We start from the raw sequence: 13,341 nt of genomic DNA, 5'->3' as shown, positions 1-13,341 counted from the left end.
TCGAACTTTTGCTGGTGCACCCATCTCATCAAAGGCGGCATGACTCTAGCGCACATTTCTGCTGTCGATGAGTGTGCCGTTTCTGCATTCGTCACCGACGCTTCTTTGTCCTCCGCCCCTTCCTCTTCCTTGTACAATCTCGTCGACGGTGATATTGACAAGATGATAGCGTCTGACCTCCTTCCATCACAGACAGCCGATATGCGGCACATATTGAAGCCCTAGCGCGACATCTTTGACTTCAATGACCGTCCTTTGCGACAGACATCTGTGGTCACTCATAAGATCAGTATTGGGGACGCCTGCCCAATCAGACGACGTCCTTATCGCGTGTCCCATGCCGAGTGAGAAGTGATACAGCGTGAAGTCGACAAGATGCTCACCAAGGACGTCATTGAACCTTCATGCAGTCCGTGGGTATCACTGGTCGGCCTAGTCAAGAAGAAAGATGGCAGCTGGCGCTTGTGCGTCGACTACCGCCATATAAACAAGGTATCACGCGCAAGGACGTCTACCCTTTGCCGTGGATCGATGACGCTCTCGACTGTCTACACGGCTCTGCCTACTTCTCTTCTACCGACCTGAGGTCACGCTACTGGCACATCTCCGTCGATGATCAAGACCGTGAAAAGGCCGCATTTGTTTCGCCCAATGGACCTAACCAGTTTAAGGTAATGACCTTTGGATTGTGTAGTGCCCCAGCCACATTTGAAAGGATGATGGACTCCCTCCTCCGTGAATACAAATGGTCAACTTGCCTCTGTTACCTTGACGATGTCATCGTGTTCTCATCGACATTTGACAGTCACCTTAGCCGCTTGTCGGCAGTTCTTGAAGTTTTCAGGCGAGCAGGCCTTCAGCTCAACTCTGCCGAACACCATTTTGGCTGCAACGAAATCACTGTGCTTGGCCACCTTGTGAGTGCTGAAGGCGTGCAACCTGACCCAGAAAAAATTCGTGTTGTCAAAGACATCCCTATGCCAAGTTCCACTAAAGACGCACGGAGCTTTGTCGGCTTGTGCTTCTATTTTCGATGTTTGGTCAATAACTTCGCCGACGTTGCCTGTCCACTCACGCATTTCTTTAAGAAGGAAACGTCATTTTCTTGGAGTCATGAACAGGCCACTGTGTTTCACACGCTCACGACGTTACTTACGTCACCACCCATCTTGGCCCATTTTGACCCGTCAGCCCCCACTGAACTTCGTACCGACGCCAGTGGACATGGCATCGGCGCTGTTCTCGCCCAGCAGCAACAAGGGCGTGACCGCGTCATCGCCTATGCCATTCGCCTTGTTTACTCTTCAGAGTGCAAATTTTCGATCACTGAGCGCGAGTGCCTCGCACTAGTTTGGCCTGTCAGAAAGTTTCTACCATACTTGTTCGGCCGCACCTTTTCGGTCATCGCACACCACCATGCGCTTTGCTGGTTGTTTTCTCTGAAAGATCCGACTGGACGACTTGGTCGCTGGGCACTGAAACTGCAAGCTTTGACGTCACATACAAGTCTGACAGACTGCACCAGGATGCGGAGTGCCTATCTCGTCATCCAGTGGACCCTCCCGACTTGTCAGCGCACGAGTCGGACGCCTGTGTCTTCGCGATATCCGATTTATCCGACATACGCAGCGAACAGCTCAGCGATGCCAATTTGCGGTCAATTATCCGCCGTCTACGCTCTCATGACTGTGCCCCATCCCTACAATTATTCATGCTTCGTGACAGCATCTTATACAGACGCAACACCAGCTCCCATGGCCCAGAGCTTCTACTGGTTGTTCCCGAAACACTCCGTTCCACTATCCTCGAACAGCTTCATGACGCCCGAACCGCTGGAAATCTCGGAGTAACTCGCACGTACGATCGCGTTCGGCGACGGTTGTTCTGGCCAGGCCTCCAGCGCTCTGTGCGCCGATACGTTGCTGCTTGTGAGTCCAGCCAGGGCTCTGACTGGGAACAAGTGGATTGCCGTAGCTACGGACAACGCGACACGATACGCTATCACGCGGGCACTACCGACAAGCTGTCCCACTGACATGGCGGAATTTCTGCTTTACGACGTTATTCTTCACAACGGCGCTCCTCGACAGCTGCTGACCGACCGTGGTCGCTCCTTTCTGTCCAAAGTCGTCGACGACATTCTTCGTTCGTGTTCAATCCGTCACAAGCTGACCACTGCCTACCATTCGCAAACCAATGGGCTTACCGAGCGCCTCAGCCGCACGCTGGCCACAATGCTCTCCGTGTACGTTTCCTCAGACCACCGTGATTGGGACAGTACCTTGCCTTATGTGACATTTGCCTACAACTCGTCACGCCTTGAAACCGCTGGCTTCCCCCCCCCCCTTTTATCTCTTGTTTGGCCGCCATCCCACATTGCCCTTCGAGACTCTTTTACCATCACCTGCGCACCCTGTTAACGACTACGCCCGTGATGCAGCTTCTCGGGCGGCAACGGCTCGCCAGGTTGCAAGGGATCGTCTTTATGCCTCCCAGCTGTACCAGAAGGCCCGCTACGATAGCCATCACAGAGTCATTAATTACTCTTCGGGGCTCTTTGGATTTCCTCTGAACGCCTTGCCGCCACCTTAGCTTGTCGTTAAAGCTTCTTTCCCGATACTCCGGGTCTTACAAGGTCCTACGCCAGATCACCGACGTCACGTACGAGATCACTTCATCGGAGAGTCGATCATCTGCCGCGTTCGCCAGTGATATCGTGCACGTCTCCCGCCTTAAGCCTTATGTTGCCGGACGCGATCCTTGCTCCTTAGCTGCCCAGACGGCACTCTCGACGGCGGGGGTTCTATGTTACGTGCTATGCCGAGCATGAAAAAATGCGCCAGAAAGACGGTGAAGACGACAATCTCGGTAGCGCTCGTGTTGTTTTTCTGCCATCTTGCCTGCAGCCGTCTCTCTCTGCATATATCTTATGAATAAAACTTTCCTATCCCTTTTTGCTACTCTCATACCCGTGGCAATACTGTCATCGACACGCCAACGACACGCAATGCAGTCGTCGTCATCTTTTTGTCCTCACGTCATTGTCACCACACTGCTGTACTTACGCCTAATCATAAGAACCAACACCTCATTGTCGTCATGCCGCCGTCGTTATACCACCTCTGTCTTTCCATCAATATTATTCCGTCTTCGTCCTTCATCTTCAATGCAATGGCGTCACACAGCCGTCGTCATGCCGCCATGCTCATGGGTGACCTCGCCATGCAGCTACCAGAGAAAAGTTGAACGACATTGGCATATGTTCCATATAGCCGAAGCAACGAAAGTCTCAGAGTTACCTCTACACGTGTTCAATAATCGTGACTTCAGGAATACGGTCTGTCGCTACATTTGCTTGAATGATATTCGCATGACTGTTGACGGTCGTGGTGATATAAGTTCTGCTGCATTTTACAGCGGAACTGTTAATGCCTCGCTAGGTTGGTCTCGTTGTCGTGCGCAGCATCGCCTAGCTGGGAGAGAAAGCAGAACATAAGTGCAGCGAGAGAAAGAGGGACAGACAGGGAGCGAGAGAAATCAAGAAATAAATAAAACAAAATGAACTTTCTTTGCGATGCGAGATTAGAACCGGGGTATCCACGGTCCGAAGGCGAGCGTCACAACCACTGCACTATACACCCACGCTAGCAGAGCTCCCCTGTTTTATCAGATTTCACAAGCGTGGAACTGGCTTAATTTTTTCTGTCGGTCGGTCGGTCGGTCGGCTAGGGTCTGCAAACGCTTTCGCTAGAGTTCCGCTTTGGCGATTAGCTGCAGAGTCGAAGGCAGTAACAGTCCTTTGCGTAGATTATTGAGCTTTATTTAGAGTAGACGAAGCTGTTCGGTCGCCTTCCTGGCGAGTAGCCTCACCAGTCGAGGAAGCCATGTGACCAGGCCGCCTGCCTCGCCCTGTTCGCTAACTCACGCTGGTCATCAGAGCTCAGGCTGGTGAGTTGGGTCTCCAGCTGCTCTGCTATGGGATGGAGGATAGAGGGGATATCGGTGTTTCGGTTGCGTTTTCACCATGTGGTACAAGGTGTTTGGCGTGTGGCCCAATTTGCAGTCATATTCGTAAAATGACAATGACCCAGCAAAAAAGATTAACACTCAAAAACCACTGAAATGGGTTCGGGCGTGGGTAACAAGTGAAAGAAACACTAAAGGATACAGGTAGAAGTCATAGTCATGAGCATGACTCAGCAAAAATGACAATGTCACAAGAAAAACCACTGGAATATGTACAACACTCAGAAACCACTGGAATTGGTTCGGACGTGGGTACTAAGGGAAGGAAACACTAAAGAATGATGGTAGAAGTCATAATCATGGGCATGACTCAGCAAAAACGACAATGACTCAGCGAAAAATGAATAATACTCAAAAACCACTGAAATGGGTTCGGATGTGGGCACTAAGTGAAGGAAAGGCTAAAATATTGCCGTCGAAGTCATAGTAACGACCATGACTAAACAAAAATGACAATGACTCAGCGAAAAAAGATTAACACTCAAAAGCCAATGGAATGGGTTCGGGTGTGGTACTAAGTGAAGGAAAAGGCTAAAGGTTGATGGTACTCATACTCATGTGCATGACTAATGCTTTCTCCTTAAGGTCTGTTAGGTGTAGCTAAAGGGACTCCTGAGGACTCATGACATGAATGTCATTACATGCGTGTCATGTAGGTCATGAAAGAGCCGCCTACGTCGTGGTGCTCTCATGGTCGTTTTGTTAAATTGGTAGGCTCCCCGCATACTGCTTCGCATAACATCGATTCCCACAGAGCATAGAATCTGGCGGCCTATTTTTTAGATGCGAGAGCATCTTATGCTGGGAGCAGTGTCCGTTTTGCGGCGTCCGAACCCATACTGCGCATGCGCAACTCTCCCTCATTCTCCTCTCCTACGCAGGTGTGCGCTGTCTTCCTCCTCTCTCCCCCTCTCCGCCACAGGTGCGGCGCAGCAAATCATTGCATATAACTCTCTCTCACTCTCTCCCTCTCTCTCTAAGGGTACGCCGGTAGGCGGCGCAAGTGTCGCGGCGCAGTGTAAAGCGCGCGTTTGCTGTGCTTCCGTCATTCTCTCTCTGTGCAACGATGTGCGAAACGCCATGAACAACGTCAACGTCGGCGCTAGTTGCAGTGGCAGCGCCACCGCCGCGGAGCAGAGGAAGGCTCGGGAAGCCGAACGTAAACGTCAGTGTCGGCAAGCGAACCCCAAATTTCGGGCCAGGGAAGCCTAGCGTAAACGTCAACGTCGGCAGGAAACTTCTACGTCCCCGCGCTGAACCCGGTTGAAAAACGGATCATCGCACCGCGACTCCCGTTCCACGGTGACAACAACATCGCCATCATGACGCTGTATCTCAAACCCAACATCTCAAGAGAAAGCGTTGAACTTTACCTCACAAGGAGCATGGTAGAGTACGCCAAGACCTACAGAAACGCGCCCTTCATACTCGCAGGGGACTTCAACGTAGACATACTGACAACCGATGGGCTCGTGCAGCACATGAAGGACATATACTCTTTGGGATGCATTTCCCAAGATCACAAGCAACCCACCACTATCAGGGGAACGTGCATAGACCTCGTCTTCGCAAATTTCAAACTCGATCCTCTGCAGCAAGACCCATTGACACTAAACTTCTCCGATCGTCTTCAAGATACCGCGCGCACCGATGCTAGGAATCACGTACGATCTCTAAATAAAGACGCAACAACCCCGTACAAACGTCTCCTCTCTTCTCAATACATTCTCTCACTCTAACTTTCGTTGAGTTGTGTTGCCAAGTGAAACGAAACGGAAACTCGATGCGCACCCCCCGCGATGCTTTCGCATCCCACCATGGTTGCCCGTAGGGTGAGATGATGTGATTTTTTTTTCCTCACATCATTTGTTCCGCCCACACGCAAGCAGGCGTTCCAACGCGCCATCTTTAGAAGCTTCTCCCTGTTGTTGCAGTACTGTGTCTAGAATATGCACTGTAGTTGCACACGCAATTATATGGTTGCTTGCGTTTTCCGCGTGTTCCTTCCGGCGCAAGCTCGCGCCTGCGTTCTAACTGCGCCTCGGTAAGGCCAAATCAAAACGCTCCAAGTGCCGCAATGCGCTTGCTTGCCCGCGAGGAATAATTCATAAGGGTGTTTTATACCATTTGTCGATGCATATGTCCGTGGCGCAATGGTGCCAGTATTGCGCCATTACCATACAGTATAGTACTAGACGTGGTGTGTTCGAATCCTGCGGTCAGAAAATTTTAATGCAGATTATTTAATTATTTATAAAACATTACTTTGTTGAATATGATAGTTTACAGTCACAAAGCCGCTTGAAGGCGCAGGAACGAAGCTTAATCAAATTTATGTGTTAACCACCACTCTCATACTGGTTGGAAAAAACTTGTAGGACGCTGAAGTTTCGCCTTTAAGAGTGGAACGCCATATATAGTTTTAAAAGATCTCTGACTGCTTCTCCTACTTCCCGGCAGCGGCAGCCTAAGTAACCGGAATTTTCGCCAGGAAACTCTGGCGGCGAACCTGATGCACAAAGCCAAGCTTTCTGGTCGGAATGTGGCCTCTTGTGCACAGCCATGCCAAAGTGAAATTACATCATTTTCAGGTTTCTGTTACTGCCTCGCGCTTTTAATAATTCAGTCTGAGCATATTTCACATAAAAGGCATGCGATGTCTTGTGTTTTGTTTCATACCATTTATTTGTGGATGTCAATATCAAATTCCTATGAATAACTTCGTCAAAAATGTAAGGCAAGGTATGCGCAACTTTAATGATAGAATGCTGTGGCAATATAAACCGCATATATCTCGTGACATATAGCAAGGCTTGCCATATACATCTACCAAAATACGATTTTTCTCCAACGAAAAACGCTACTGACGCCGTCACCGGAATTTCTGCGACACGGAGCCTTTAACGCTATCGCGTTGAACTATTGCGTCAGAGGTTTATGCGGGCACAGGTATGTGGCGGTAAGCGTACAGGAGCTTGTGCATTAACAGGAATTCATCTATTCGAGCTTAGATGGCGGTACTGATTTTTGGGACACTAAACAGAAGGACGAATGGAACGGATCAGTAAATGACCCCGGGCACCTAGCCAAAGAATGCTACGCATTAATAAAGCTGAGCAATTTGCGACCTTTTGTTCCTTCTATTATTGTAATTATTTGCAAGAGATGGCTGCCCCTCACGAGCTGGCGAGGGCTAATGCATTTGAGCTCAATATTTCTGTGCCCCGAGCAAGCCTAACAAAGACAATAGGTTCTTGAGAGTCATATTGTTATCCGTTTTCCTTCAGGAAGTTCTTACCGAACGCAAGGATTCCACCGGTCACCCCAAACACGAAAGCCCTCGGATTTTTGTTCAGCCCTACGATGACTTGTGGCCCAGCAAAGGGGTCGTGAGCTTCGAAAATTTCAGCGCATCCTATCGACCAGGGATCACCGACGACACGCTCAAAGGTATATCCTTTGTAGCAGAAGCGGGACAGAAGGTGCGTGCATTGGGAAGCCTGCATCTTTGATCCTCGTGTCACTTGCTGATATTGCCTGAGCCTGAACCTTATACGAAACTAAGCTTGCGCAACTTTTCGAGATGAACAGGGTTTCAAATAGTCATCGGTTGCGACTGTTAAAGAAAGCCAGAGTGCTTGTTTTTTAACAAAATTGTGGCGCCTGACTTCCCGAAACAGCAACGTACTTAATTCTAGATGCTGCAGCGGAGGGCCTCGAAATAATTTCGGCTCCCTTAACCCGCAGCTCAGTTTAAGTAGACCAGCATTTTTGACTTTCCTTCCCATTGAAATTCGGCAAACAGTTAGACCAGCTAGCTCGTGCTCGTCAGGGCTCAATGCATACCCGCTGAGTTACCTCGATGTGTACGCCTACTGTCTGCACGCCACAACGGCTCAGCGAACATGGCGTCCGGTGCTGAGAAGGAGGTCGTGGTTGAATTTCCGGTAGCTGCGGCAAAATTCTCATGGAGGAAGATCTCCAAATGCTGGCGTACCGTGCTTACTGAGCACGCCAAGTAACCTCAAGTGACCAAGATTAATCGGATTATTCGGCATTGTGGCGCATCTTATTTGTTATGGGGTGCTTTGGAAGGATAAAAGGTATGAATTGATTTTCTCCGAGTGTAAACTCGGATGCCGCCAAATAATGCATACTTCCACATGAATGACGTACTATCTAACTTAAGATGGTGTGAATAAATGTTGTAGGATGCACTATTGAAGCAATGATAAAACATATAAAAAGTAGGATCAAATTATGTGCAAAAATTTCTGTGGGGACAGGAGTATTTATCACCGAAGCGTTCCTTATAGAACGTATCTGTTCTGTTTTGCTCACGTTTGCAGCTGGCTATCGTCGGGAGGACGGGTGCCGGAAAATCATCGCTTGTACTTGCACTTCTGCGCATGATCCAGCGCACATCAGGAACGATCACCATTGACGGAGTAGATATACACACAGTTCCGTTGAATCGCCTTCGGACTGTAATAAGCGTTATACCGCAGGTGAGAATAAAACAAAATAGAGCAAACGAAAATTTATTTTCTAGGAGTTCCTCATAATATTTCTACATCGCCGGTACAGCAGTCTTTACACCTGAGATAAGTGAGTTTAACATTTCCTTATTTGGTCGTCAATCAATTAATTTGTCAGTAATATTAGTACTTGAAGTAAATTTTTGCAATTAGAAAATACTGTAACCTCAATACTTATTTGTGCTGGACTAAGTTTACCGTCTCCTCAATGAAAGTGCCACCTTGTGTCAATGCGTATGCACCTAAACCTTTGAAAATTATGAAGAGAAGTTTATTGCAAGTGTAAGACTGCAGGTACCCTTTACTAGGAGGGCAAAACGCAAACTGCCTGACCCGGCCCATCCCCATACGTAGAGTCATTGCATTTCATGGTCAGCAGCAATGCCACTGCACCATTGAATGATTGTAAATATTAGATATTAGATATATTATATTACACAATCTGAAGACACAGACTTAACACCATGGAAGAGCACTCGCACTCACATCTGACTTTTTATACTATATACTATTTTATCTTAAATAGTAATTACTCCGTAACCCTCTTTTTGTATTCTTAAGGGAAGTACTGTCCTGAAAAGTTATTCAATGTCTTCGTTAAAGTTGATAGTACGTATTGGCTTTAATAATTTAATTGTTTGCGCACCACAATGTCTTCTCACCTGCAGTGTTCTCAACTCACCCTTTTTTCGTGGATGTGAATTCAGATAATAAATATTGCGCTTTTAATATTACCGGCTTGATACAACGCTACTACATGCCGCGCCATGATATGATTGTTTTTAATTCAATACACGTAATGAAACAAAACATGTAGCCATGCTTTTGAAGTACTCTATGCTGTCGACTTATTGCCCTCATTTGAGGAATAAGCAATTAATCGAGGTTTCTATTACCCGTATGAGCCCTGATTAGCAAAAAGCAATGCAAGTGTGATTCAATGAGCTCAAGTTCCATCCGTTTCTTTAGCCATGGAGACGCCTCCTTTTTTTTTTCAATTACTCCGACAGAGTGGGTGATCCTGTAGCAGATATCTTGGTCCGGGTGCCGGAAAATCATCGCTTGTACTTGCGCTTCTGCGCATGATCCAGCCCAGAAGTGTTTTGTCTTCTTTTTTTTCTTCTTTCTGGGGTTTTACGTGCCAAAACCCATTCTGATTATGAGGCACGCCGTAGTGGAGGGCTCCGGATTGATTCTGACCTCCCGGGTTTCTTTAACGTGCACTACAACGCAAGCACACGGGCGTTTTTGCATTTCGCCTCCATCGAAATGCGGCCGCCGCTGCCGGGATTCGATCCCGAGACCTCGTGCACAGCAGCGCAACGCCTTAGCTGACTGAGCCACCCCGGCGGTTGTTGTGATTTGTCTATGAAAAATGTTAATTAAAAATTAAAACAACGCCAAGAAATTTTGCAGATTCGACACGTTCAATTACGCAGCCAGAAATTGTGATCCACATTATTGCTAAATTTCTCATTTGTTTTTGCTTTTAACATTAATTTGTAGCCTATTCGCACTGAGGTATAATGTCAATTAACTTACTCAGCATTTACGGTTATAGATATTTGAGCTACAATCTGCCCGGTAAATATACGTTTGCATCATCTGCATATTAAACCATTTTGGGCGCATTTGTTAAGTTACATCTATCGTTTTCATACAAAAGAAAACTTGGGACACAATATCGATCTGCGCAGTCCACCAACGCCTATGATTGGTATATTCACCCGCCGGGGTGGCTCAGTCAGCTAAGGCGTTGCGCTGCTGAGCACGAGATCGCGGGATCGAATCCCGGCCGCGGCGGCCGCATTTCGATGGAGGCGAAATGCAAAAACGCCCGTGTGCTTGCGTTGTAGTGCACGTTAAAGAACCCCAGGTGGTCAAAATTAATCCGGAGCCTTCTACTACGGCATGCCTCATAATCAGAACTGGTTTTGGCACGTAAAACCCCAGAAAGAAGAAGATGATTTGTATATTGAAAAAACACAATTTAGTTGTGTGCACTGCAATTTCGAAGTAATGTGACTATCGAATGGGGTCGGTGGTTTCCCATTATGCCACAGGACGCTAATTTACGTAAGACCCGCCGTGGTTGCTCAGTGGCTATGGTGTTGGGCTGCTGAGCACGAGGCCGTGGGATCGAATCCCGGCCACGGCGGCCGCATTTGGATGGGGGCGAAATGCGAAAACACCCGTGTATTTAGATTTAGGTGCACGTTAAAGAACCCCAGGTGGTCCAAATTTCCGGAGTCCCCCACTACGGCGTGCCTCATAATCAGATCGTGGTTTTGGCACGTAAAACCCCATATTTTTTTTAAATTTACGTAAGGGTTCATACATGTTTTATTGAATCGAATACCTCTTAAGTTCATGAGCAGGCCAAGTGTCGATATCCACTCTGTTTCAATTTTACAAAATAGATCAACATTTTTTGGTGGCTTTTTGGGCATATCAGGAAACCGAAGCCAGCGTGACATACGTAGCCCGAAAGTAGAAATAACTGCTTTAAAATGCTGATGCTGTAAAATAAGATGTTGTACTTCAGCATTTTTTTTCTCTTTCTTTTTTTACAAAACTACACAAATGCTGCACGAAATACAAAGGCAAATGTAGAGACATTTTATCAGAGCTCTAATTAATTGAGTAGGACATTTCACTGGCTAATACTACCTCAACCTACATCAGTCAGTAATGAACAGTACCACCCTCACAGCCGAATATCTGCGCACCTGTCATGAATCTGTGTCAAAACATTAGCGACTAGAATGATCTTTCTCGTGCAAGAGTGCCTTTCCAACTCGTCTGGTTTAAAGACATTACGAAATCCTTCGCTAACGGCGTGTTCGTTCCTCATCAAATCCCTCGTAATTAAGACCATGGAAGCGTGAAAAAGAAGTTTCGGTTTAGTAGATCCAATGGATGGTTCTCCCTACGCTGAGCCCGTGTCAGTTGCATCCACGGTCTGGATTTACATGCGTCAGTATTCGAGGCACTGGAACACTGTCGAATTCATAATACTTCTTGTTCCAATCACATTTGTGGGCCGTGAAGTTTTATTTAACTAGCTCAAATGAAGTAACAACACATGCTACATTAGGGCTCTAGAAATACTCGAGAAGCGCCTACGGGCATGACTGGTTGACATGTCTACATCGGCTGACCAAGGAAAATTCACTGCTCGCTCCCCGTTTTCTGAAGAGAGGGAGTCCGTTCCACGACATCAATTGGAGGCTTTTTTATGGCACAGCTCTTAATGCGCCGTTGCTGTTGCAAACGTCGGCGGCATAACCGAGCGAACGAGCACCACAGCCAAGGATGAAAGAGAAAAGCGTTGTGCCGACGATCGCTACGAGATGGTGCCAGAGTACCACGCGTCTGTTCACTTTATGTTTATTCGGTCCCTGCGTTTCATCGGCCAACAAAGGCTAAACGTTGTCCCTCGGCACAGGACGCGCCTGCGTGTACAAGAAGTTTCTGTAATGTTATCGATAGTTCCATCCGTTGGCTGTTGTCGCGAAAGCTTTTTGTAATCTGATTGTACGCGCGACGCGAATTATGTAGTGCTTTCTGGAGGCCACGCGGGCACCAGCGACTACGCTGGACCGTTCTACGAGTCATGTATAACAGCCGACGCGCTTGACCCGTCGATAAGATTTTCGACGATCGCCGACTCTGCTGGCCCCTATCGTTGGGCGTGAGTGTTAATTGTTTTGCAACGCTTCGCTCCGTCTGCAACGTGCCGCACGAGACAGATTGTCCGCGCCAGCCAATAAATCGCGAAATGAAAACACGTATAGAGCTGCGCTGAAATTTCGCGGAGTATCGTAATCGCCGGCGCATTTTTTAAAGGGTGTGAACAGCCGATACTTGACGTAACTCGGCGTGCAGATCTTAAGGCATATCCTTATGGATTTGAAATGCATATTATGGATTTCAAAGTACGTTCTCCCATTTTGGCTCTTGTGGTGCCGTAAATGTTCTCAAAACTTACTAAGTTCCGAATGTGGCATCTTTAAATTGCGGTGCAGTCAGTCCTCATAACTAAGCAGTTACCTATGGACCTTCACGTAGCGGTGAGCTTTACGCGTCATTTTTTGGCGTATATGAGGCTTCCTGCCAAGGTAAGAGGGGTCGCTTTCATACAGTAGAAAGGCGATTTACCCCCTTATTTGAGAACATTACCTCCTTCAACACTGGAGCTACACTCACGAAAACAGATGGCAGCGCCGCCCCTCTGCAGTATAAGTCACTGCTTTTTACTGACACTCCGCATATTTTTATTGCGATAGCAATTATATGGACACTCAAAAGCAGATTTCTGCCGTCGGCGTCGCCGTCATCGTCGCCATCGTCGTCGCCGTCGCCGTCGCCGTGAGGTTCCGTATGACGTCAATGGAGATGAAATCGTCGCCGCGCGCCGAACGCTGTTTGTGCGAGTGAAAGGGCGCGAGGGGCGCGCGCTTTCACGGGGAGTGAACGCACGGCGGAGAACAAACGCGAGTTCTGCGCCGTACTCCCTTAAGGGCTGCAGAAGTAGGCGTCTCTTTCCTCCTTTACAATCACCATATATGTAGAGCAAACGCGCCTTCTTCCGACGCGCGAGAGGCCGTGGGGGAAGGAAGGGAGGCGACGTTTAGCTGCGGCACCAAGTGCCTATTTATATCAGAGGCTCCGGCAACAGTCACCAACGCCGCACGCATTTTGAGCGAACGCGGGCAAAACGCCGACGGCGTCGACAACAGTTCTGCGTGTTGCCGGTGCGGCTGCATGTCCAAGC

General features: G+C 48.0%; 1 protein-coding gene across 1 annotated transcript in view; it reads left to right on the top strand.

Moving 5' to 3' along the window:
• The window catches only part of LOC119462223 (ABC transporter C family member 3-like), an 87,774-nt gene that overhangs the window by 63,093 nt on the left and 11,340 nt on the right, over window positions 1–13,341 (top strand). Inside the window, exons 18-19 of the mRNA XM_049672894.1 lie at window positions 7,314–7,508; window positions 8,376–8,534. Of these exons, the coding sequence (XP_049528851.1) occupies window positions 7,314–7,508; window positions 8,376–8,534 (354 nt within the window). The remainder of the gene's footprint in view (window positions 1–7,313; window positions 7,509–8,375; window positions 8,535–13,341) is intronic.

Source organism: Dermacentor silvarum, chromosome 8 (assembly GCF_013339745.2).
Source record: "Dermacentor silvarum isolate Dsil-2018 chromosome 8, BIME_Dsil_1.4, whole genome shotgun sequence".
In the NCBI taxonomy this organism is placed as follows: Eukaryota; Metazoa; Arthropoda; class Arachnida; order Ixodida; family Ixodidae; genus Dermacentor; species Dermacentor silvarum.
The sequence above is the reverse complement of the archived record's forward strand: the minus strand, read 5'-3'. Positions and strand labels throughout refer to the sequence as shown.